The following is a 27,817-nucleotide window of genomic DNA, read 5'->3' as shown; positions in this document are numbered from 1 at the left end:
GTTGTAATCCATCACCAGGGCTCGTGCAGGGTTTTGTACTAAACCGTTTTGGAGGGAAAAAATATTTACCACATTTTAATTAATGACAAGACTAAATAGCCCAAAAAATGATTTTTACAAAACTTTAGGTTTAACCTAAAAGGTATGTTGAAAAGTTCCAATAAATGTTCTTAGTGCCAATTGGTTAATGTAATCAGATTGGAAGGATATCAAATATTCTACCATACTAGATGATGCAATGCTTTTGTCATCACAATCAAACAAGTAGCCGGATCTTTAAAATACCAATTATGACATTGCGAAAATACTGTTTCAATTAAAAACAAAATAAACTATTTCAGACTAGCGGTACTTGCTATAAAAGATACATGCTATAAAATGGATACTATCCTTTCTTTTCTTTTTGACTATGAAATGGCAGTCCCTGAGTTGAACATGGAATTGAACCAACCAGCTGCTGTTAACACTGGATGTGCCTGTTGCCTGGTAACGGCAGCCAACTTTGATAAACATTCTCAATGGACAACACAAGGTGGAGGAATACTACAGAGTAACACACTAGTCCTTTAAAATGAATACATAGCAGTAACACAATAATTTAATTAAGATGAGAATGAATTAAAAAATGTGGTAGAAATAGGTTACTGCCTGTGTTGTGTTGAATCAGTTTTATACCAGTCATGAGAACTTGCCTTATATAAATCAAGTTATTTGATTGTTCCTCAACATTCTGGGCATAAAACTGATTGATTCCAGGCCGTAACCTCAGTATTTATACAGCAGCACAACCTTTCCAACCAATCAGGTTGCTCAGTTGCTGTAGGATATGTCACGATGCAGCTTTTGATTTCTGTAGTGTAGGAAATTGAACTAGTATAAGCTAAAAATTAATTCATAATGTTAACCTCCTTGTACACTACACTGTAATGTTAGGAACATGTAGTTTTATTGCACTTCTATAAATAACACAATTGTCTTATTCAAACTTAACCAACCAACACCCCAAAAATGTGAAGCTTATTGATACGAAGGGTAACATCTATTTTAAGACCTCCATTCTTTTGTTGCCATAAAAAAACATCTGCGGATTAACTTCAAATAACAGGAAGTGTCTCCTCATGCATCACCATTTTCTTCTATTCAATTTAAGGAAACAAAAGGTACAAATGCCATTTACATAAGGCAACAGTGTTTCCTGAGTTGGGCTATAACACTAAGGGGGGCACTGTCTGGCTATTGTTAACTCTTGTTATATATTTAGAAAGAATAACATTTCATGTACTATAATTAATGTGTGTTGAAAGAAATGGAGTAAGAGACAGCCCGGCATATTCACTTGGGATCTGAACTAGAAATGTGATGGATTTCTCAGTTCGAACAGGATGCAAACTCGGATTATGTCACAATGTAAGATTTGAAGCTTGCTGGCTATGGAGCTGTAGCATGATGACAGGGAGCAGTGAAACTGGCTCTGCTGCAGGTAAACCTTAGGGACTACAGCTTTAAAGAATATGCTGAGGAACTTGCATTCATATGACAGCATGTGTTTCTCAACTGACTTTATAAGTAGCATTAACTTTTAGCCTAGAGGATGAGTTTTCAGATGTAGTGTGCTTCTTTAAGAGCTCCCAACTGTAACTTTGTAACAAGCATATGAAGTGGGTCCAGTCAGTTAATTCTCCTATTATGGTGGGTGGTCAAGGGGAGGAGAGAAAGGGGACATGCCGAGTCATTTGAGTCCCTGTTTACTGCATCACGTGATGAACTGCTTAGAAACCAAGGTTTACTAAAATACACTACCAACCCGGCTGCCGTGGTTACATGTAGATGTACTGTACCAGCCTACTTGGTTACTTTCCATGCCCTGCTATGTGTTCTTTATACTGTACCTCCAAATGAAAGATGTATCGCAGATTGCTTTTATATCCAGTGGTTTCTGGCTGGGTTTAATATTTAGGATGATTGATGCATTTCCACACTGCTGTTCCACAGGGATTAGCAAAGGCTTCTGATACAGTGCATTACATTCTCCGGATTCCATTTCCCCTCTTCTCTGAGAAACTATTTCATTTCCAATTGGAAAATAAATCTGTACTTCATGGTTTACCTTTCTAGCAAGGAGTAAGAGGATTTTCAAGTTCTTTTTGTTTATAGAGCGCTTGGTTTGACATTAAAAAAAATTTTGTTACTGTAAGATTCAGAGTTATGTAAATAGAGGTTTAATGTTAAGTGCAGTGTATGAAAATAATTGATTAGATTTGGCTATTTTTGTAATCCACAATGACTGGAGTTTGCAGATTCTTGGAGAAAAGTATTAGCTGACAAACAGGGATAAACAATGATCTGAACCACAAAATGCTGCAAGAAATATGAAGCTAATATGCTAAAACAAAGCACTTGTCATATAATGGCTATACCTACTATAGATGATGCATCAAGTGTACTTGGGGATAACCTGTCTCACATTTGATCTAATGAGAAGGCTTATCACCTCGTACACTCGATGGGCCCTGTAGTTATCACCTACGTTTTCCAGGATTTTTACAGTATGTACCTTTTGTAAGGTAACACATCCGTGTTATTTATTGCTATTGTAGAAGATGCTCAGAGTTTAACTTGAGACAAAATGGACATTGCTTGGATAACATTGTTGTTTTTTGTATTGATTATGTACTGTTTGAATATGCTGTATTGTAGTAGACTTGAATCCAGGAAGACAGTCATCTCGTTCCTAAGTCTATTGCTAGGTTGTCATTCATTATTTTTGGTTTTGCAGCCGAGAAGGTCACTTCCCTGGGAAAAGACTGGCATAAGTTCTGTCTAAAGTGTGAGCGCTGTAACAAGACTCTGACTTCAGGGGGCCACGCTGAGGTAAGGCTGTACCCTTGAATCACTGTGTCTTGATTCAAAACTACTCTCTATACTATTTCTAGAACATATTTTACTTCTTCCCTTCCCTCTCAAGCTAAAAAAGTGTGTAATGCACTAAATATTACTGCGCGTTTGACATATTAGGTCAAGGCCGCACCTCCAGTGTTGAAACTATATATTTTTGATGAATGGGCATTTAGACACCCCTACAAAATGGCAGATGGACAAAAAAGTCCACTGCTCATAGGGTAGGGTGCATATTAAGACACAGCCTAGGTGTGACTTCATTGAGAGAACACAAAATAGATTATTAATTTTTATTCTATCAGATATTAGTGGTATAGTGATTCACGAGCCTGGTAACTATTCAGGATTAATCCAGGGGGCGTGCCATCAGGGCCTTCAAGGTATTCTCTGCTGACGAGACAATGGCAACTAAACCGTTGACAGCTGTCAATTTACAGTGCTCGCTTATATGCTGCGAAACATACTCTAATGTTTTCCTGAAGGGCCTGCGATGCGATCAACCAATAGAAGATCTGAATTTTCTCCGCAGCAGTCCAATCATAAGTGAGCGGAGGCGGGACATAAACAGTTGAAAGTATTCTCCGTTTCAGTTGATTGTCTTAGGGATTTTAACCAATGGGAAAGTCAAAGATGTGCCCTGGTTTTGCAGCTGTCCAATCATTAGTAAGCAGAGGCGGAAAATAATGATAAGTGGTGTAAGAATAGCTGAATTTCACGCAATATTACTATTATAGAGACCAATATTGAGAATTATATTGAGAACTTCAAAGTAATATTTCTAATTGCTTTTTACACTTTTTTTTTTTTTTAAATGTCAGATCACTGAGACATCGTAGTCGATTTGGTTACCAATTTTCAAGTACAGCTTTATCAGAAAAATTGGAGATTGTTAAAAAAGGGAGAGATACACCACAAATACCCGAACTGACACAGGAACGGAAGGGATATACTCGCCACTTCCAAAATTCAAATTATGGAAGGTATCTGTGCTTACCGGTAGCTGTCAATTACAGAAATTATACTGCTGAAACTGTCTTTTGTTCAGTACAGAAAAGGCGATATGGAACAGCACTGGCTACAGCAATCTAGGATGTCTATCGAAGTCAGCACAAAAACATGAGTGTTCCCAAAGTCACTTGCGAGCCGCTGTAACACTCAGACCTTTTGGACAAACTTGGATTGATGTTCAACTGGATGAGCAGAAGCATAGGGATACAATACATCACAATGAGCAAGTGCACAAACCTTAATTCTAGTACTTGCAGACCAAACAGTAGGTGTGTGATATGTTTTTAGAAAGTTTGGTGTGGAAATGCAACATATAAAAAAAAGTATCGTCCAAAAAAAAAAAATTCAGACAGTTCTTGGCAAGTGAATAGCAACATTTGGTCAAATGGGGACAGGGGCCAGCAAGCATACAGGAAGTTGGCCTAAATTTTCAAGCGTAACGTGCCCTTTATCAATGCATTCCTAAAACCTATATAAGAAGTTTTTAGTACTAGGCCAGCCTGCCTCCCAGTCCTCAGAAGCAATTACTTTGCCAGGATGATTCTACATTAAGATCTGCTGAGGTAGGTCTCGCTGCTCACTGACCCGTGACCTTCAGGACATTTGAGTTAGCTGCGCTTGTTGTCTGCTGTCCTCACAATTCCCAGGGTTCCCTGGTAAATTTCTGACCCTGAAGAACGTCTGCTGATGCTCACCACCCCCTTCTCCGCATCAGGCTTTGGAGGCTGGGTTGTTTATGCATGTGAAGTACTGCGTTTAATATTAGAAATCCACAAACAAAATCCTAGTAACTGTTTTCATGTTTGTGTGTTTAAAAGTATGGATGTTGTCACAGGTGGAAGTGACGTCACATACACGCAGGTAGCCCAGTTGAACCAGCAAGGGTTTTAATTAAAGTGACAGAGTGTATAATACAGTTCCACAATAATGGTGACAACAGTGCAGTTCCAATAACTGTGCTCTGTGTTTTGCTGTGCTGTGCAGTGCAGGTTTGTGGCGTGCTGGGGAAGGTGCTGAGTGAGAGTCTCAGCTCCAGTCCTCTCTCTCCAGCAAATCCTGTGAAGAGCCTATTGTTCCCCTTACGCAGCACCTTCTCTGATTGGGAAGGAGATTTACAGCTCAGATTCAGTCTCTTAATGTGTTTTTTTAATAATGTAATTCGACTTCAATATCACTGAGACATGTCAAATCAACTCCAATAGCAACACTGTTTCTCAGTTTCTGTGACTCCAAACACAGCCTCCTACAGTTCTCAGTTCCAAACACTGGGCCACAGAACCTCCCAGGTTCCATGCTGTAAACACAGGGCCACACTGCTCCAGCATCAAAGCAAACCATTAAACTGCTACACACTACACAACAGATAACAATATCATCCTATTAATAATTACGAAAAATACACCTCATGCTAGAATTAATCACAAAACATCAACTAAATTTTTTTTTCATTCGCGTAATGGTCTGAACAACAACAGCTGGTCTGTGGGGGCAAGCCCTAAGGCTAGAAATCACTGTACTAGACAAGCAGAAATATATCAAAGTATAGTAGAAATGTGAGGTGAGGAACAAGGACACTGACGACCAGTAAGCCAGGAAAAGCCACGAAAGCTTCCCCTGAAAATGCTACATCCTCTGATGCGTATCTCACCCCATTTAATACAATAGTCCTTATAAACACATTCCTTTGTCTAAAAACGTCCTCAGATTACAAACACAATGAGATGGAACAGTTTACAAAGGATATCTCGGGGACATTGACAAAAGTAATATCAGATATCAATATCACATTTAAATCTCATAATTGAATTGTGCTATATACAATTAAAGAGATTTGTAAAAACAATTCTGTTTATTCAAATAACAGCGACTATAATGAAACACATTTTGTGGTTCGTTGACACATTGACAACCAGTGGACACGCAATACATCACCCCGCTCTGACGAGAGCAGTAGCCCAGTTTGCTCCCGCCCTGCTGTTCCTCTTTTGTCTTGGCAACAGTGGGAGTCGGAGCCAAACAAAGGAACAGTGTGCTAGGGAAAAGCAGGTGGCTCTCTATTGGCAGATATACTGGACATGTTAGAAAATCTGGAGGAACAAAAGCAGACAGTAGCAGTTCCTCGGGAGACACTTTACCTAGGTGGAACTCTTTTAAAAGTGATGTCTGGGCACTGCAGTGCTCTGTGTGTCATTAAGCACACATCTGGCAAACTCTTTAGTTAATATATAGTGAGACAGGCTCAATTTCAGATCTGGTAGCTGGGACTTGACTGCGTCCTTATGCAGGGGTTGCTGTAAGAAAGTCTCCAAATTTGATACTTGTACTTTCTCGTAAAAGTTTGAAAAATATAAATGATACTTCATACTATTATTTAGAAGATTAACAGTGTATTACTGTACCACGAAGAAACACAATATCACCATCAATGGTAGCAATTACATAGGGAGGAATTTATAGAAAACATACCACCAAAATAGTTTACCCTACATCATTAAACATAGAAAGTCAACTTTACTTTGATTACTTTGATTGGATCAACCTATAGTATATTCTGCCTATAAACCACAGCTGGATTTTTAAAGCATTTTACAGCATACCCACATTACACAAAAAAACGTTCCTCTGCTATAAACATAAGTCCACCCTGCCTCTCAGTCCCTCTGCTCTAAACACTAGGCCACATTTACTCCCAGGTCATCTCCTCTAAACATTAGGCCACACTGCTCCAAGTACCAGCCCTGAGGTTCTTAACCTGTGGTCTGTTAGTAAATCTCGGTACAATACCATAGTCAGGCTGTTCAGTCCCAGGGTAACCAAGGATAGTTTGTCGATGAAATCAAAGGTGATGCTCCAGTGATATATAATCCAGCTGTGTCAGAACTGACGGGGGCAGTTCTATAGTTATACCTCAGAATTTCTAATTGAGTGTTTGAATTTGCCAAGGAATTGATAATTGTTTATGACTCTTTGGATATGTTCCAATTGAGAAGAATTCAACACTATACCATACCTCATTTCTCTAAATGAGTTCCTGTGCTTTTATCTGGTTTTTCAGCATGATGGGAAACCATTCTGCCACAAGCCGTGCTACGCTGCTCTTTTTGGGCCAAAAGGTAAGCCTTGCATTCGTACCTGTACAGTACCTTCTCTAAACATTCATATTAAGCTGACTACCTGTCATTCCTCATTTTGCATGGAAATGTACATTTCTTTAAATTTTTAATTTGAACAAATGCAGCACAGGATACAGTCTCAGGACTGGAACTGAACTATGAAAAAGGTCCTCTTAAATAGAGCTTACTAATGAATTTGTTAAGGAAAGGCAATGTGATTGACAGAGCTTAATTGTCCTCACAAGAATCCTGCCTGTCAATCATTATGGTGGTGTATACAAAGATCCTTCCTACAGCGCACCTGCAATGTGGGCAACTGGACACCTCCTAGGAGCCCTGGGGCTCTAAAGCACTGCATTTCCAGCAGTGTATTTACTCTCCATCACATAATCATGCATCTATACAAAACGACGAAAGACTATGCCATCCCAGAAGCGTTCAGAATAATTGCAAACAACATTCAGTTGTAAGGGGAAAACAGAAGAGCAACGGCAATAACATATAAAGCTACTTACACTTTTACATATTATTGTACTTATCCTCTGCAAATGTTTTTTTTTAGTAATGGAGTGAAGGTATTTTACTGTGAATCTCTGACAATATGGAAACTGTGAATATGGAAACTTCTGGTAGCTGCCTAAATAATGGTGCTATAGCATTTATAGCCTGCTCTATAATTAGATTTCATTCATTCATGTGTCACAGACAGCCAGCAGACTCTTGGCACTCCCTTTTTCCTTTATATTCACATTTGTATTTCTGAACGGTAATAAATACCAGCCAAATGTCCTTTCCTCCAGGTGTCAACATTGGTGGTGCAGGGGCATACGTCTATGATAACCCCCCTGTGAACTCCCAGCAAACGAGCGCCGCAGTCGAGTCGGCCCCCAAAACGGAGGAGGAGAGAAAGACCTCTGGACCCCCCCGGGGACCTGTGAAAGGTACGTAAGGGTCCCGAATAGCCAGCTTCCTGGCGGTCTCTAAATAAATAATTAAATTCATCAAATCAATTTATATCACCAGCTCTCTTAACATGGGGGAGCTGGGGCACAGGGGAATTGTATTTGGGATTAGTTAGGATATGGAGAAATTAACCCGGCCATAATGTGATTGACCTTGATACTGGAGTTTCCTCCCCATATGAAGTTGCATTTCAAAGGGATACTTTGCACCATATACATTTTAATAGTATTTAATTTAATTGCCTATGTCGTTATTTACCAGACTAACTAACTAATGTCGTCGATCAAATACGTAAGCTGCTTCTGACTCCTAAAAGCTGAATTTCTGAAGAGAATTTTAGTTTTTAGAAATGAAATTAGGGATGCGCTACTGTCATTTCTGCAACTCTGGGTTACAAAATAGAAAATGTCAAAATCAATTTTAAAGTGGTGATCAAAGGAACAACCACAGATAGTGATGTGTATGGAACACACGGGCACAATATGATATTGAGCAGACTTCTCAAATAAATATTATGTACATTCAGCACAATTCTAAAGTAAAAAATAACAACACGTTTTTTGTAGTTCCTGAATACAATCTTTATAATAAGTGAATATGTAGTGTGTAGGGTGTTATAGGCATCATTCTGCACAGTTTGAGTAGCCAGAGACCAAACTGCACACGATGACATCTTATACACAATAAGATACAGCAAGCATACAGGGAGTCAGCCTGAATTTTCAAGTGTAACCTTAAACATCCTCTCTATATATTCCTGTGCCCTTTATTAATGTATTCCTAAAACCTATATCTACTAAGCCAGCCTGTCTCCCAGTCCTCAGATGCAATTACTTTGCCAGCCTGATTCCACATTAAGATATGCTGAGGTAGGTCTTACTGCTCACAGTTCGCTGCACTTGTTTTGTGCTGTTCCACAGTCTACTGCCCAAAAGCATGGCAGCATCAGTCGTGTGAATCCACCTGAAGCCAATCATATTAGTGATGTATTTGTAGTAATAGCCTGACGAATGGGGTACTTATTCCCAAGCATTGCATTATGATCAATTTGAACCTGAAGCGCTGCAAAGGTTATCAGAAGGACGAGACATTATGGCACTGCTGCCAACAGACCCATTGGAGATCCCCCGTGGCTCACACTGACCTAAAACACAGGGTGTCAGCAGCAGTATTACTCTGGACTCCATAGATCCTGTGTAAGATAGTACAATAAAAAGCAGAGAGGTGGTAAAATACATACTGTAGTACTCTGTTAGCATGTGAAAATGACAGGGGCAGCAGTGTGGAGTAGTGGTTAGGGCTCTGGACTCCTAACCAGAGGGTCGTGGGCTCAATCCCCAGTGAGGGACACTGCTGTTGTACCCTTGAGCAAGGTACTTTACCTAGATTGCTCCAGTAAAAACCCAACTGTTTAAATGGGTAATTGTATGTAAAAATAATGTGATATCTGTATAATGTGAAATAATGTATAATGTGATATCTTGTAACAATTATAAGTCGCCCTGGATAAGGGCGTCTGCTAAGAAATAAATAATAATAATAATGACCATTATACAATTGCTGTTCTTGGATGAAGACCTTCCTGATTTATTGCCTTGGCTTCTTATTCACTGGAGAGTAGTCCACTTGTGAATTATGAACAGTTCACACAAGTTCAACATTTTTTGCCTGAAGTTCACATGACAACTTATAACAGCTGATCAGGAACAACTGAAGAGCAGTTCAGGAATCGCATCATAACAAGCTTTAATTCACGAGGGTTTCATCAAGATACAGTTTTACTCAGAAATATGAACTGCAGTTCAACAAACAATCTATCAATATATTCATTCAAATTTCGCTGACCCTGCATTTTAAAGAGCAAAGTACTTCCAATGACGTTTTCTTAGTTTTGTTTCTGTCTGATTTACTTTTTATAATTATTCTGGGTCATTTATATAGCATTTTCTCAAATGCCGTGTTTATTTTGAGGAAGTCTGTGTTAAGATTTCACCTCGTTTCCTGCAAAGTGTCTTTATGGAAGTATAAGGGGTGTCATTCTCCTATACAACGACCATGACATTAATGGTTTTTCATATTTTTTAAATATCAACGTTTTGTAAATAGTTTGTTTTTAATTATAAGCAGTATAATGTATGTAACAATAAAACAACTGTTTTATTTTTTTTAGCTGCAAGCATTACCAGTTTTTCAGGAGAGCCCAATATGTGCCCCAGGTGTAACAAGAAGGTTTATTTTGGTGAGTATCCTGTTTTTTTCCACTTTTCCTTTACATCAGTTTATAAAAGTACTTAATAATATAGACTAATAATACAGGTTTGTGGTTTTCCTTTTTGAATGGATTTTCTACCAGGAGTAAGTATTAGACTCCTTTTACATTTACTCTAAATATTGAAATCAGAAGTAGCATAATATTTGAGGTCCAGACAGTGGAAAGGTCATGAATCTTAAGTGCCCCTAGTTACCCACACTCCCATATCATATTTCTAGTCTGCTTGTGTGGTTAATATTGGATGCTTTTAGGTAGGAAGACGATTACCTTTTAAAAATCTTAACTGTGGTTATTCAAGAGAGTAAGGTGAAGTAGTCTGAGCTGATATGCCGCATAGCTGCACACACGAGTGTGAAAGAATATCATGGAGATGGACCTATTTTTCCCCCTGATTTGCTGAGCTTTTGAAGGTTATTGCTTGGGAAGAGCTTGTTCTGTATAATGTTGATAAACTTGTACGATTATTCGACACAGTGTACTGTATTTAGTTTTTTTTTTTCGTACCACTTTTCCGGTTTTGATAGGTATGTAATGGATGTATTAAATGCTGACCTATCTTTGACAGGGGATATTTATGTATGTGTTATTGAAATACCTTATTATTGCATTAATCTGAATTGAACATTGGAAGACATTTTAAAAACAAAATTCCAAAATTGCTTTGAAACAGAGCCCAGAATGTACAAAAGTCATTTATCTTCTTCTGTTGCAAGCATAAAATTCAAAGATTTAAGTCAATTTTGGCTACTGAAATACATCTGGGTGCCTGAGAGGTGTATATATTGCCCCCTGCTGGAGTTTTAAAAAAAAAAATGCATTGATTGCTTCCTTGAGAGACAATCTTAAACTGGGGGTCTTGGTAAATTCACATATCCTATAATCACCCACTAAGGCAGTTACAGATGTTTTCATTTGTTTCTTTAAATATTTAGATAATTACTGCATGACAAGGTAGCAGATTCCATACTCTTGGAACTGCATTATTAAATAAAAAATAATCTTAGTACATTATGTTCAAATTTACCATGGTCATCTTTTATAAGGATACTGTAGCAGGTTTCTAAGAAATACAATATGTAAGAAAGGAAGCTCTGTAAAATAATGCAGACAGTATCTGACATTTGAAATAATGTAATTAATGAATATAAAGCAATGTTCTCTTTTTATATATATATATTTATTCCATGTACTAAAAATATAGCCCATGTTATATCGTTTGATTCTTTCAGTAAGTAAAAATAATTGAAATGTAATTGGTATGAGCAAATTATAATGAAGTAATTTGTTTTAAAATAATGAGCTAAACTAGGCCAAGGTAATGCAGCTGTACTGCTACAGCTAGAGTGCAGATAGGTAGAGGGAGCTGGTTGCCATGGTGACGGTGTCGGTGTCTGTGTTCCAGCGGAGAAGGTGACGTCCCTGGGGAAGGACTGGCATCGCCCGTGTCTACGTTGTGAGCGTTGCAGCAAGACCCTGACTCCGGGGAGCCACGCAGAGGTACTGCTGGTTCTGCTTTCTTTCCTTTTCTCATTCTCAGTCTTTTTTTTTTAAATATCTACTCTTCCACTTTCACACTCTTAACCATTCACATTTGCGTCTACCCCATTTCCTTCACCTCCACCTCAACTGGCCGTTTCCCCTTCCCTCTTTGGATGAACAACCCTTTAGGTTTGACTTTACTCAGATTTTGCTTCAGTAAAAAGTCAACATTATGATATGATGGCCAAGGCCCTAAACCTTTTACAATGTTCAAACACTACTTAAAAGCTAAATTAAACAGACAAAACTTGAGGTTTTAAAAACACAGGCAGTTTCCAAATCTCCAATATACTGTGGTAAGCTATTCCAAGTAAGAAATTGTAGGCGCATAGCTGTGAAAAACCGCAGTTACCTGCAATATCCCACATTGTTGTTATTATTATTATTATTATTATTATTATTATTATTATTATTATTATTATTATTATTAATTAGTCATTTAGCAGATGCTTTTATCCAAAGCGACTTACAGAGACTTGGGGTTGAACTATGCATCACAACTGCTACTGCAGAGTCACTCACAATAGAACCTCGGCTTTACGTCTCATACGAATGACATTGTTCATACAGAAAGTTCAGAAACAAGATCAAAAATAGGCTCTTAAAATCTATACTTGACTTCTCTGAAAGACAATGAAGAGATTATGCTCTACAGCCTTCCAAGTGCTCCCATGCGTAACTTCTCTCTGTCTGCCTTTCCCTATCCTGTTTTCTTTGTGCTGTCTTTCCTCCTTCATCTTCCTCCTTCTCCGTCTCCTGCCTTCATGATGAGCCTAAAGAGAAGCATTCCCCAAAACTATCGTCTGTGTTGGGTTTAACACAAATGAAGACCAGCATCTGCTGCTGGAACGTATTTGTATTGGGAATGACAAAACATCTAAACTAAACTGGTTGTCTCTAGAGTTTGATATGAGCAAAAGAGACACATAGATCAACTTCGCTGTTATGTCACCATTTTCTTTGGATAATTATTTCAGTTGGATATTACCTTATTAATAAATTGTATTTAATAAAGAACATGATGCTCAGATTGTAGTAAACATTGAAGATATTGATGATAATGTATGCATTCATTTTATTTAACAGCATGATGGGCAGCCCTACTGCCACAAGCCCTGCTATGCAACTCTGTTTGGACCAAAAGGTATGTTTCCTATTGTGCATGACCAGATACTGAACAAAATGGAGCTGAACTAAATATCCAGTTTTACCACTAGATGGTGCTCATAGCATATAAATAAATGCAATACTATTCCACCAGGGGTTTCCTAGGGGCATTACCATGGTCTGTTTGTTACTACTTTTGAATATTACTGTTTCAGTCCAAAGTGGGGTCTATTTTAATCATTTAGAAAGGATTTAAATACTGCTGCTCTTTAATTCTTCCAAATAGGGTTTTTTTTGCCCTAGGGGTGAATTATTGATCTACTTATTAACTTTAGTTTACAAAATACAGTGAAATGAGGTATGTAGAAAATATGTCAATGTTTAGTATTAATATAGAGCACACTGTTCTTTGTGTGTGCTAAGAAAAATAAATAAATAAATAAACCTACCTAAGGTTTACTGCGGTATACTATGGGCCTCATTTACAAAAGGGCATTAAACATTATGGTGCACCATAATTGCAATTAGTGTTCACGTTCATGACTTCCGTATTTACTATTGCGATGTTATTCATTATCGCGTGGAATAGTGGGCATATTATGGTGCACACTGATTTTAATGTGCCACACTATGGTAATCAGAATGAATACGTGTTATTTCTATGGTAATGCGTGATAATGTATTTAAATGAGGCACCCTGCTCTGACGAATGAGATTAAAGTGAGCGATCATTTGTTTGTTTGGAAACCAGGCTTTAACCACTGATAGACGCACTATTTAAACCTACATTTCTGGGCTGAAATCTGTCATCGTGGAGGCATTACTTGCATTAAAGTTTTCAAATAGAGCAGTGAAAATTACCTGTAAATAACAGGTTATATTTTAGATTTTATTTTATAGTTCATTATATTGGTACAGTGGTCAATGTAAGCCACCTCTAACTTTTCACAATAAGCCACTGACCAAAAGATACGTCTGGGCTGCTGGGTCCTTTTATATCACAGTGGTCACGGGTAAGTCCTGGACATTATCGTGCACATTAAATTATCACTCACAATACATGTGGTGTGCAAGCTGTGGTATGTAAATTAGCCAAATAGTATGCATGTAAATCAATGCGTTCTCTATTAGTAAATGGGACAGTACATTTAGGATTATGGTGCACATTAGGCTCACTAGTTAATGTGCACGGTACAGCTACATTTAGTGCACTTTCGTAAATGAGGCCCTAAGTGTAGTAAAGCACAGTAAAAGCACAGGCCAACAAGGTTAACCAGAGGTCATGGTAATGTGTGGAGAGAGTATTTAATTTACAGATGTGTTGCAGGATGTAATCTTAATCCAAAATTGTGCTATAAAAAGAAAAGTTTGGGATAAAAAATCGATATATCAGAAATATACTGTAAATGTAATTTATTGAACATCTAAGACTTTCTTATAGTTTTAAATCATCATTTATAAAGAAGTGTTTGAAGATGGCCAAAGCTGCTATGTGTGTTGTGTCCAATACAACAGTAGTTTATTTTATATGGGTATTTTTTATATATAATAAATTCAACATACATATAACTGTTTAGAACTCATGTCAGTTTTGATGCCTAAATCCTTGAATTGTTTTTCCTTCCAGGTGTGAACACTGGTGGGGTGGGCAGCTACATCTATGAGAAGGACCCAAGCTCTGAAGCCCAGCCCTGAGCAGCCCTGAGAAGCATGCAGCTCTAGCTCTTCCTACTGTCCCACTACCTGGGGAAAAAAAACCCATCCATAAACAGGGGTAGCTCTGCAGTCACCTGGACCAAAACAATGCAAGGGAATCAGGAGATTTCCATTGGCTAATAAATTATTCACTGGACCACCCACTATAAATATATTCACTCCACCAAGGCCTCTTATTAACTCTTTCAACACTGCAGACCTGTAACAGGGCTTGGAGCACCACTTAAAACACCACATCAGTCTTGTTTGGCCATACATGTTCATAAACCACTTTTTTTCAGTATAAGACACTGAAATTGGTTAATAACCTATTCTAGTGTGACCTTTCTGTAAAGTTTCTGAAATATTTCAATATATAGTGCTGGAAGAATTACAGAAGGAATACAGGGTTGTATAAATATTATCACGACCATTGCAGCGTGAGACAAGGCCTCTTTGTGGTAAAAAAGGGGCTGCCTTTTCTTAACAAAAACAAAACAAAACAAAAAACCTTCCAAGCTAATCTTTTAAGCACGTCTACTCTGACAACCTGCTATAAAAAATGAAACCAAATTTATATTGTTAGCCTATTAGGTGGATTCCAAATATTTATCTGATTTTGAGGAATACCACACACTTGCCAAGTTATCTTAAGAACATTATTTACAAGTGAATGTCTGGAGTATCTTAATTTGTCTTAACATTTGAAAATTTATTGAATACACATTTTTTTCAATTTGGGTCTTGTAAAGTTCATTTGAGATAGAGGGGCAGATCTTTAAAGTGGACAATGGACATACATTTATTTGTAATTTAATACAAATTACCATTAAATCACTATGACCAGCAACGTATTTGGTTATTAGGGAACATCCTAAATAATGCAGGAGCACGACCGCTTCTATACAGAAGAGGGCGCTAGGTACTTCTGCTTGCCCAAACATTTATTGCCCAACTGTTAATTTGTCTACCTGGTGACTGAAGAACTGTTCCTGTTCCTTTTTATTTTAAGAGTAATACTGCTAGTAGTAGATATTAGGCTAGAAACTGCAAACTGACTGGGTAGATAAGCTAAGCATTATGTTTTTATGTTATGCAAAGTAACTGGGCATGGAAATTCAGGGCTTTTTATGAGATTGTATTATTAAGATCTTTTGTCTTTTTGAACCCTAATTAAAAAAAAACAGTTCTTATGCCATTTTTTTTGTTGGTTTTTTATTTTATTTTGGGAAAACATTGAGCTAAAATGGTCCCAAGGTTTGTGAGGGATGCTGCTATTCAACAGTGCATTATTTTTGCCTCATGAAATATGACATTGCTTGTACAATTGGGTTGGTAACCCCCTCCCCGATCTAAAAGGAGTTCTTTATGTACCAGTACAGGTTACTGGAGAATATGCAGGGCACTATGCAATGCTTTTCACCACAATGTAAAGGTACCAAATGATGGGCAACAGGGTCCTTGGACTCTCAACAGAAGTCATAGAGGATTACAGCTATTTTAATAGTCTGTTACTATTTCAACTTTGACACACATTTTAAATGAAAAAGATGGATTGATCTTTTACTTGGTATTTTTCAAACTTCACATACAGTATTCAATTACAGTGCATCTATAAATGTACTATAAAAGATTCGAGCTTTTTGAAAAATGGGAAAAAATCATAAAACACTACATTTCCATTTAAACAGCCATTAAATACCATCCAATGTTATAGCAAACATGTATTTTCTTTTTAAAACAGACATCTGGTACAACTAATTTCTCAGTGTGCTTGTCTTGCCTTGCAGGAACCCTGGTCAAAGCATGTCAGGCAATAGGGGAAGCAGCTTATTGGTTAATGACAAGAAAAAAGCCTTTAAACGAGCAGGGACGATTCTACCCTCCAGGTGAAATAATCCAGGAAGTGCGTGACAAGTCTAAAACCATAGCTTGCAAACAGAGATGTATTTAACCTAGTGTAGTACCAGATATAATTGAAAACACATGTTTTTACATTTAAGACCTTTGTAATGCATGATGGTGAACATGAATGGAACTACTTTGTTAGCTACAATTACTTTAAGCGTTTAAATCTTTATTTACAGCCTTAGTTATAGAGGCTAAAGAATGGTCCCATTGTCCAGATAACATTAAAAACACATTTCACAGAAGCACAACACCTATTCGTGGATGGCCTCAAATAAGGTAGGAAAGTATTGATGACTACAGCAGCATTGCAAAGAGGCCAACTGACTGGTGACTATGGAGTGATCACCACAGACAGACTATCCTATACTGGAAGCCTTTAATGTGGGTTTGCCGGTTACACTGCAATGAAACACAACATTCAAGTCCTCTCCTGTAATTTCTTAATCATTACTAATCCCAGCTGCCCAACTGTCATCTGAGTAATCCTGGTCACACAACAATTACCTCCTAAGGCTTCATTCCCACACAGCTGTAAAACTTGGTCGAACGCCTCTCTGGAAACAAGATGACCAAGAAGATCAAATAGCAGCAGAGCAAGTCTTTAGCAGCACTCCCGTAGTGAAACATGGAAAAATCTTGACAGAAGAAAAGATACTCTTTAAGATCTGCAAAAACATAACACTGCCTTGTAAGATTAGCAAGATGAAGGTCTGGCAGCCAGAAATCACGGTGTTTCAGATCCATTTTCAAACAATAGACAACATGCCTTGCCAACAGCAGCAAGGGTAGCTACCAAGGTACGAGCCATTAGTGGTAACATTTCCATACAAGTTACCACGGTGGTTATCCATTTCAGTGCCATGGTAACTTACCTGTGTGCAATATTTGTATTTATAATTGTTCAAATCCATTGTGTTTGCATGTGTTAATGGTTAAGGTTTCTTATGACATGTTGATACTGTGGCTTCTTACAGTATCCCTCAAGGCTATAAACTACCTTCCAAGAATTTGTGGAATAAATACATAAATGCAGAGCAACTGGAGGTCAATTTATTTTGTGTTTTATCCCAATCATTCCCTTTGTTTGCTAAATATCTGTGCATCGATAATTATGCTTCATTACACTTCACTTTTACTATGGTAATTTAAGGGATGGTTGTGAGCATAAGGATATAGCTTCAGTATAGCCAAGCATACACACAGCTGCATACTGCAGAGCTGTATAGAGTGGGGCCACAGAGCAGCCTGTCTGATCTCCCCTTAGAGACTAGCCACACCAGGACGATCTCAGTGCTTGAGGGCTGTGGCCAGCTGAAGGAAATCAGAGCACTTCCCTAGCTCTGGTTTAAGGAATGATGATTAGATAACCAGATTGTAAGGCTGCATGAGTGTGCCCGTGTGCATCCCAGCTCTATTAGCATGAGAACATTTTGTCTCCTGAAAAATAACCGCTGTCCTATTATTTCCCATCATACGATTATTTGAGGAATAAATAATAAAGATTTTCCCAGTTACACACAACCTGTCCCTAAATTATTATTTGTCAATTACGACACCAGTGTTATCAACATGCAAAATCACATTTTTGACACAGTATGTGATTTGAGTTGGTGTCAGCATCTGTCAACAGATAAATCTGTGACTTAGCTGGGACTGGAGACCAGTGAAGGGAAAATTAGAACAAAGTATATTTCAACACAATATAACTTCTTTACAGTATGAAATTTAAAAAAAAGATATTTTGAAAATGCAGGGTTTGTGTCAGTTTCATTTAAATGATAGATAGGCCCTTTGAAAGTACAGGTCAAAGTGAATTTCAAACTTTCACTCAGGAGCTGAAGGCTGGGCTGCTCTGAGCTGCTTTGAGGCTGAGCTGCTCTGGGACAGTCAATTCTTTCATTTTCTTTGTAGCCCTTTACTGTAGTGAGACAATTTTATCAGGGAGCTGTATACGTATTTATCTGTAGCATTTCTGCTTTGTAAAATGACTCAGTTTTACAAGTGAAGTTACATGAGATCACGTGCTGTATGCACTTTTCCAGAAGAGGTTTCTGCTACTTCAGCTATTTTTAAAAAAAAAAACATCCCTTTGAAAAAATACAATTTTGAAAAAGCAAACAACCCAACAAAACATCATGCACCCTACAAAGCCATACTTGCTGCTGCTCCATTTTAAATTGCACCAATATATACCCCCACCTGATTAACCACGAGCAATCCTCCCCAATACTATCAGTTAACTCCCAATTGACTGTATAACAGATTTTACTTTCAGTGCCTAATGACACTAATTAACCTTTTGAAAAGCTGACACAGGAGTTGTGTTTGAATACTTGATGACCAGACATTACTTAACATCCATTTTAAAACAGCACACAGGTTTACAGTTTCAAACGTTTTGTATTGAATCTGGGCAGACTTTCGTATTCATGAGAAAAGTTTATGTTTTTATATTCTAAAAGCTGTGAACAATTCCAACATAAAATACAGCAATATATTTAAAGAAAATAGTAATAACAATAATAAAAAAAATACAGAAACAAAACCCAAAGTTAAATATGCCTAAAAATAAACCCTTACATACTTGTTTCAATGCATATCAGTAAGTAGAAAATATATCTTAAAAAAATATAAAAGGTTAATTAGAATGTATGATTGTCAACAGTTGAAAATGAGTTTCAAAGGCTTCCAATGGGTTTGAAAGCAATTGAACTTCCTTCCATCTACTTGAAATAGAAGTTGTTTTTTTTTGCAATGAAAAGTTTCTAAAGATAATTTATATTCTTGTTAACAGTTTAAAAAGTCAATTTTGTTCATTAAAAGGTGTATAGGTATATTATTGTGTTTTAAATAGGTCTCTTCATTTAAAATAACGTCTTACTTGTCATTAGCATAACCATATTCTTACCAGTTCCTTTTTAATGTTACACCTAGTGGCCTCGAATTCCTCCATTCTTCCATGCTCTAAATCCACTTTCTTTGTTACAGGTACATCCCACCAGAGCCTTACCATAAAATTGTATGTTGCCCATTGGAAACTGTGTTGGGCCAGGTGGGGTCCAATTACCTGTAAAGGCAAAGAATCAATGCACTGAATAGGCTTCATCTGAAAATATGGTCAACAAAACTGTAAGGGACTTGTGATAAAGTTGTTATGCTATATGTTGTTGGTATTACACCTTAAAGTTATTTAAAAAAAAAAAAAAAAAGTTTAATGGATACGAAAACTAGATGTAATGAGACCTGGCTTTAATAAAAAAAATTTAAAAAGTCTTTGTAAAGCGTTTTATGATTTGGGCCCACAGCACGATATCATAACTGCACAGTGAGCTGTTGTCATACACACATCTATACAACCACACCATATCAATATTTATCCACACAGGCATGGTGTCTGTTATTAATATTAATCATAAATTAAGGCTCAGACAGAGAGTGCTGTGTTTCTAAGCCTCTTATGACAATTAAGTCCAGACTGAACTCAGTTCCATTAACACTGACTGGCTACTGCAGCTCTGGTGAGTTCAAAGCAGGATCTAGGAGAAGCATCTGGTTTCCATAACAGATTTCTTCTAAAGCACACATCTGGTTTGCAGAAATCAGAAGGCAACACTTAAGAGCTAATTGCAGTCTAACACAATCCATGCACTCTAACACAATCAAATAGAATCCACTTGGCCCTTTTGATGGGTTCCCGATACAAATAAATGAGAATATACACCTTACAAAAAAAGCATTAGTAATTTGAACTTTGATTTTACAATTTTTTTTACAATTGAAAGTCGCTCTGGATAAGGGTGTCTGCTAAGAAATAATTAATAAATAATAATTATACAAATACCTCTATCTGAACAGCCCCCTGCTGGTAACCTTCTGTGTTGCGTGCGATGCTGTTCTGCCCCATTGTCATTTAGAAAATGTGCTAACGACTTTCAGCCCTCTAACTCTAAATAGCTGGCTGGGAAGCTTCTAGAAAATCACAGTTTTGCATGGTGGTTGCATCAACCCTAGCATATATTGGTGCTGTCTCATACACAGATGTATTATATAGTTAAAGATGCGGTGGGAAGTTTCTGGATTAGAAATGCTATATTAACACCTTAACAGTGATTGGTCTGTTCAACTTCCCTTGTTTTAGAAATCCATTTTAATTTCACCTTGACATGTTTTTATGACTCATCAGATTCATCCAGCAATTCAAACATTCAATATTACATTTTCAGGCTCTCTTCACAGCTTCCCTCTGCGTTTTTTTCAGGATGAGACAAAGACAAACGTTGTCCCTTTGAGTAACTTCCAGAATAGTGTTATGTGATCTTTCAAGGCTGGTCTAAAATATGACCCTCCATTGACACTATTAAGTGTCATTGGTTAAGTTGTTCCCTAACAATTCAATTTCTGTAATGCTTGTAGTGGCCAAGCATGAGGCTGTGTGGTCCAGTGGTTAAAGAAATGAGCTTGTAACCAGCAGGTCCCTGGTTCAAATCCCACCTCAACCACTGACTCATTGTGTGACCCTGAGCAAGTCACTTGACCTCCTTGTGCTCCGTCTTTCGGGTGAGACGTAGTTGTAAGTGACTCTGCAGCTGATGCATAGTTCACACACCCTAGTCTCTGTAAGTCACCTTGGATAAAGGCATCTGCTAAGTAAACAAATAATAATGTCAAGCTTAGCTTCTCTGGTCCTACACATCACAAATTGGGTTGACGTTTGGTCCCATAACTGGAATACTTCTCAATTCACACTGCATGATCATTTTGGAATGTGAATGGAAATCATGTGGTTTCAAAGTGTGTTGCCTACACATTATTTATGTAGTATGGATAAGACAGGTCAGGTTTTTTTCTCAACCGTCTATTTTGTTACAATTCTCTCAGGCTGATACTCAGCCAAGGCAATTTAATGCATTTACCAAAGCAGGTCATGTAATTCTGTTATTTAATCCCAGCATGGCTGTCCGTTTTAGAAACACAGCACAGCACACCCTCGCTGTAACAACCTTCATTAGAACAAACCTGGCCCCTGGACCCCAAATAATAAAAAAAGATAATATTAACACACACTGTCAACATCCCGGTCTTTACACACGGGAGCACCTCCGGAGTGAAGTCTACTCTTTTCTCTTAATAAAAATTGTGTGCTGTGTAACTGCCTCCAAAATGAAAATCATTTCATGTTTTAATTCTTTAACGAATATGCTAAAATAAAGACAGAATACTGCATACAAGAGACGAACAGTTATGTGTTATTCTACTTTTATTCAAAATGGCATCTCATTAACTTACTCCAACAGTTTATCGTTCATTTTGATTGTCCTTTCGCTATAACAAATCCCTCAATATAATGGGCTTGGACCCCAACAGGTTCGTTATAGCGAAGTTGTACTGTATCTCTATTAAAGCCTTGGCTGTATCTTTTATCTTTGGTTAGCTGTGTGTAGTAGCACTAGATTTTTTTTTCTTTGGATCTTTTAACTTGGGGCTTACTGAAACCTAAATATAAACCGTGGTTTGGATGAACATCATGGTGGACGTCATGTGTATATTTAAAAGCTATAACCATGATAACTGGGAAACTTGAACTAAGACCATGCTGCTGCATTCAGTAAAACCATGGTGTTGTGATATGGGGGCATACTGGGACATGACTGCTCACCAAGGTACATAAACAAGGATTTTAATATCTGGTCTGGTCTGGAACATTCACGCCAGGTTCACATACATGCTATTATGGTGTACCACAATGTTGTCTTACCTTTTACATAAGGGTCAACTAATCATTATTAATGCACCTGTCTGATATCAAGCTCTAGAAGTGACCTGTGCAGTCCTTCAGCTTATGTCTAAAAATGCAGTAGTAAATGCACACAATGAATTTTAAGTGCTCATTTATTTTACCCCCTGATTTTCTCTCCCAATTTAGAACGTTTAATTAGGTTCCCCTTACCTCAGGCTCAGGAGAATTGACGGGCAGTGGGCATCCTCTGATCCCAAGAACAAGCCAATTGCCTCTTTACACAAGTCAGTGAGCTACTGTAGCACCAGGAGAAACAGTCTTTGCGGTTTTGCCTACCTAACCGGCAGGAGCTCCAAAGCCAATGAAAATCTCCCTCTGTAATCCCCATAGCAGAACCTCTGGAAACACAGCCAACTCAGTTATTCAGACTGGCTTCTTATTCCCTTAAGCGTGTTTTGAGATGACAGACATTAATTCATAATGATGAATTGCAATACATGATTTATTGTCTTTTCTACAAGTTGTGAGAATCTACTAATGCTCTGATAACAATTAGAGCATTGGTAGATTAGTAGAATTTGAACATTACAGTGACCTCCACCTATTCTTTATGTTGGAATAACAAGGGATTTTACTGTAGCCACACCACATTCCAGAGAGCAAGGGTTGCTATTTATAGCAATCTTAGGAGAGACGGCTTCAGTGAGCAATCTAATGTTATAGAATGTCCTGAATCTCGTGAGCAAACATAACCCTTTTTACAGGACCCTTATAGATGTTTTCCATAGTAAAGTGTAAAGTAAAAGCATGGTAAAGACCACGGAGGAATAGTAAATCAAATAACAAATTAGACAAACCATGTGAAAAGCATAAGGGAAACTGCAAAATTACAGTGCAGATTTACTGGGGACATAGAGTTAATAAAATAAATCTAGTAAGCTGTACTTAGTAATATTATGTATAAAAGAAGAAGACATTATGAAACACAAGCAGGTTTTTAGCCTTGGTCTAACTGATCAATAGCAAGTTGTGACAACTCCAGACTTGAGGGAAAACCATGAGTTCAGTGGGAACCATTCTTTTACTAGCATTTGAAAATAATTTCTTTTAAACTGTCCCAGGAGATCAAATTTCATCCTCAGAGGACTTGGTCTGAACAATATCCTAGCAACTGAAGATAAAAAAAAAACATGACAAAAGTGTTCTTTTTTTGTCTTCTGCATACTGAAAACCCATTCCAATTCTACAATTCACAAGATCTAAAGCTTTATGAGAAATTCTAACATATTGCTTACAGTTGATTCATCCCGCCAGCTGTGAGATACTGTTTTTAGATAAATTATTCAGAAACTGTTTGAGAAAGATCCAACAACCTGAAACCTCCACCAGGATCCCTTCAAGGCTCAACAATCACTCTGAAAAACGTTTTTCCTGCAAGGAGATTCATGTTTGTTTATGTTTTGGGTGCTTGTTTCCATGGAGACCTTGAATTCTCAGACCCCAAATAAAAAAATAAAAAAGAACAATAACTCTAGCAAGTCTTTTGATTTAAAGTTCTTTTGTCTTTTACTTTAATTTCATAGCATTTAAGTGAAGAGCTGCAATAATTTGATTGATTGTGACAATGCCCATCATCTCTCAGGAAGATAGCGATGAATGCCTTAATTGTTTTCTTCAGATAATCCAGCAGGGAATATACTGTGTATCAATATAGTGGCTAACACAGGTTTTCATTGTCTTAAGCCTGTCTTTTCTTCAGCAGAAATTTAAAAAAAGGGCTTTATTTGCTGTATAATTATAAATATAAATCATATATGAGAAATAAGCCACTTAATCGTCAAGGATTTGTCAAAATTCAAGTTAATCTTATTGTGTGTATAGATTTACACATAGAACACACAACACAACACACATTTATGTTTAATAGTAGTTCATTAATACAATCTTTTTCTTTATAATAGGTTAATATGTCTCTTATTATAACAGAAATAATTTTACAGTTTTCAGCCAGAATTGTGCAGCATTGCACAAGATAGTAAGAGACAATCCACAGTACACAAAATAAATCAGAGTAAACCCACCCATTTCAGGGAACCGGGGTTACAGTCGTAAGCTATCGTTCCCTTTCAATTCGAAGCTGACCGCCTGCGGGCTAGAGGGCAGGCGGAGGGGGGAGACCTGGGACCCTGAGGCCGAAGACAGCTCTCCCAGGCTAGCCGCAAGGGTCTCGCATGTGAACTGTGCCGTTCTGTTCTGCAAGGTCTTTTCCTTGGATCCGACGCAAATAATGCAGAACGTCCTATCTGCCAAGGCAGCAGAGGCATATTCTATACCCAGGAACTTGGCACACAAGTTGTGTTTGTCCTGCGCTGCACAGGTCTCGAAAAGGCCTTGAGTGGTCACCCAATTAATGTCACAATGATCTGTACCATTGGTAGAATGTTGTGGTCAAGTCTTAATGTTTTGATACACAAGTGTCACAATGGTGTAAACCATAGCTGTACTAATGTGCTACAATATCAATATTTCAAACAAATCCTTTGTCATTGCTGGTAATGTTGCTGCACGTGCTGTTTTAGGGTAATTTTGGTAGAAGGGTTCAGTACCATGGATCTCAGAACTAGCATAAAAATGAGCGCTCAGTACTGGAGATCTGAGAGGTTTGTTTTTTCAATTGCATGCAGGAGCACATTAAATTGTGCAGATGGAAATTTAATTTGACGCAGTCTGGTTCTTCTTGGGACAAGACAGCATGGTTTGGATTCAATTGCTGATGAAAATATAAAAGCAGGGAGCGTGGAAAATTGCTCACTCTGAATCTTGGGTTATACTTTCACCATCCTGTAATGGCCCCAATGATCACTGGAAAAGAGTTGCAAGTGCCAAACTGCAGTCTGACAGTCTGTTTGAATCAACTTTCCTCTGTTTATTTAATTCCCCTGAGCAAATCCATTCAAACTTGGGATGGGTTACATCTGGAAAAATCCCTTGATGCAATTAAATGTATTGCACAGGAAGGAAATAAAAATATTCTTTTTATTGTAGCCGATATTAAAAAAACAAAAAAAAACAAAACTGGGAATAGATTTTAGGAGCTTGTGCATGCACAAGCCTTTTTTATTCATATTTTTTAAATTCATAGAGTTGCAGAAAGGCAAGAGTCTATTGCCATCAGCAAACAGCAATCCATATTTCACCAAAATGTATTATGCACATCACACAAGTGTTATTTATCTGCTATCTAGATAACCCATGTAAGACAATAGTTTGACAGCTAAATGTAGGTTGTTGACCAAGATTAAACACATTATAATGCTTAATCTGGTTGCATAATCTGGTTGTTATGTGATTTGTGTATTATCTAACCACTAATGTTGGTCATCTTGCTTGGATGGTTAAAAACAAACAACTTCAACCTTAAAATGTCGGCCCATCATTATCCTAGTCAGATCCTCTTTTGTTTCCTGGCGAGGGAAATCAGACTCAGTCCAAGTTGATTGGCTGGCAGAAAAGGTCTTTCCACATTGCTTTGATAGAGGAAATTACCTAATGAATGACTAATGGTTAGGTGGTAAATGCAGGCAGAATGGAACTCCCTCAATTATTATACTAATAAAAGCCTGGCTATGGTTCTAAGAGGCTCAGAGACAAGCTCCACCTTCAATTAACCATCATATGTTATACATTCTGTACTGTATTCTCTTTTACTTGTCTTGTTTCATTTCATGCATCCTCCACCTCCAAACCATCTTCACTTTCCAGGCAGGGGGCCTGAAATCTTTACACCTTTATATAGCCAGTCAAACTGTACTCCAGCTGACACATCAGCAATGAAGAGGTTAGACCAAGCCCTCCAGGGAATGACAAATGCCAAAAGTGTTCTGTGTTTCTATTCTTCTTCGCAGTACAAGTATGTTCAATCCAATTGGTCTAATAACATATCCAGAACCCATTTCTTGTCTTTATTATTCTGTCAATCAGAATAATATTGGAGGTTGATGATGGAATATATACATTGGAATTGCACAAAACCTTTGTTTAATGTTACAGGTTTTATTTAGACTGCAGATGGAACTATTACAGTGCTGTTACAGGATACATTCATTTATCTCTAATGTAATCACAGTTTCACATATAGACTGCCCTGTTGTCAGTGTCCCAAATTCTGGGACACTTTGCTGTTCTGAATTCCGCTGAGTTTATGGGATGTTCTGCTCTTACAGATGACAGCCCAGTTTCTAGGTCATGCTCAGTTTACCATAAAATGTACACCAGAATGTGAATTTATTTAAGAGTAACCCTTAGTACATGAATCAAAGTTAATGTATTTCTTTACTCTCCACAATTTCTTTTAAGAAGAAACAGAAATCTAATTTAAATGTTTTAAAAAAAAGCTTATTTCTTTATTAAAATGAAGAAACTACACTGCACTGAAATATATAGATGAAAATGCAGGTGTTTTCCTTTATTAAAGGTTAATATTAAAACACATTTTTGAGAAGGACCATGATATTCCAAGAAACCTGTCACACGCAAAAACAACAACCACAACAACAACAACAACAACAATAATGCAATAAAGGCCTATATCAGCTCTTTCACTTGTGGGTTTTAAGGGACCAGTGCCCTTCAACAACTTAACATGAATATTATTGTATTGTGTTGGTCAAATAGTTGTTATCTATTCATAGTTTAAATGTGATGTTTAAACAGTTGGACTATGCAAATACAATGGAAAAAATAAATACATTGTACAATAGTAATGATTACATCTAGTGAGAGATTACAGACATTCTTGTGCAAAGTACAAGTAATATGTAAAAATGTGCCCCTTATCCACAAACTGTATCATCCTTCCCACTTGCAAACATCTACACTGGCCATAAAAGGGTTGACTGCAAGAGTGATAGAATGACACAAGTTAATTGTATCAACCTATATGACCTACGTAATGCCCTAGATTGACACTTTGTTGTAGTTGATACTTCTAACAACCCATATGCAGTCCAGATATTGATATAATGCCACAGGTTAAATGTATCAACGTGTGCCACCTAATAACTGTCTAGATTGATACTTTGTTACAATACATACTTCTTATAGTCCACAGATGGAAATGCCTGACATTCTAAACAGCTTGACATTATAAAGAGGCTTGGTAGTTTTTGATGTATATTCCTAACAATACTACTTGCCTTCAAATGTAATAATAAAAATAAAAAAATCAAATCGATTAATAGCAATATTGACTTAATCAGCCTTTCTTTTTTTCTCCAGCAAATGATGCACAGCACAAAAGGCGATGCGCTAATTGACTAGTTCGGCGCTCTAACAGGTTCATTGCTCCGTGTCACCAGATTTACATAGTGCCCTTTTTAATTCAAATATGTAATTTGTCCCCCATATTGTTCCTTTGTACATTTTTAAAACTAGCATGACCTAGAAACTGAGCTGTCATCTGTAAGAGCAGAACATTCCAAAAACTGAGCTGAACTCATAACACCAGACTGGCCCAGAATTCAGGACGTTATCTGAAAACCAGAGTGGCCCAGAATTTGGGATGTTATCTGAAAA

The 27,817-nt window shown here is 37.5% G+C and overlaps 1 protein-coding gene across 2 annotated transcripts in view; it reads left to right on the top strand.

Annotated features, from left to right (window-relative positions):
• Nucleotides 1-15,793, top strand: part of LOC117963957 (cysteine-rich protein 2-like) — a 28,182-nt gene extending 12,389 nt beyond the window's left edge. The window contains exons 2-8 of one of the 2 annotated variants that reach the window (XM_058991482.1): nt 2,777-2,871; nt 6,962-7,019; nt 7,820-7,960; nt 10,153-10,221; nt 11,657-11,751; nt 12,880-12,937; nt 14,528-15,793. In XM_058991482.1, the coding sequence (XP_058847465.1) occupies nt 2,777-2,871; nt 6,962-7,019; nt 7,820-7,960; nt 10,153-10,221; nt 11,657-11,751; nt 12,880-12,937; nt 14,528-14,595 (584 nt within the window). In that variant the 3' untranslated portion in view covers nt 14,596-15,793. The remainder of the gene's footprint in view (nt 1-2,776; nt 2,872-6,961; nt 7,020-7,819; nt 7,961-10,152; nt 10,222-11,656; nt 11,752-12,879; nt 12,938-14,527) is intronic. The other variant, XM_058991483.1, reaches the window with a different exon arrangement.
• The last annotated feature ends 12,024 nt before the right edge of the window (nt 15,794-27,817 follow it).

This window comes from Acipenser ruthenus, chromosome 18 (genome assembly GCF_902713425.1).
Source record: "Acipenser ruthenus chromosome 18, fAciRut3.2 maternal haplotype, whole genome shotgun sequence".
Taxonomy (NCBI): domain Eukaryota; kingdom Metazoa; phylum Chordata; class Actinopteri; order Acipenseriformes; family Acipenseridae; genus Acipenser; species Acipenser ruthenus.
Note: the sequence above shows the minus strand (reverse complement) of the source record. Positions and strands in the feature narration are given on the sequence as shown.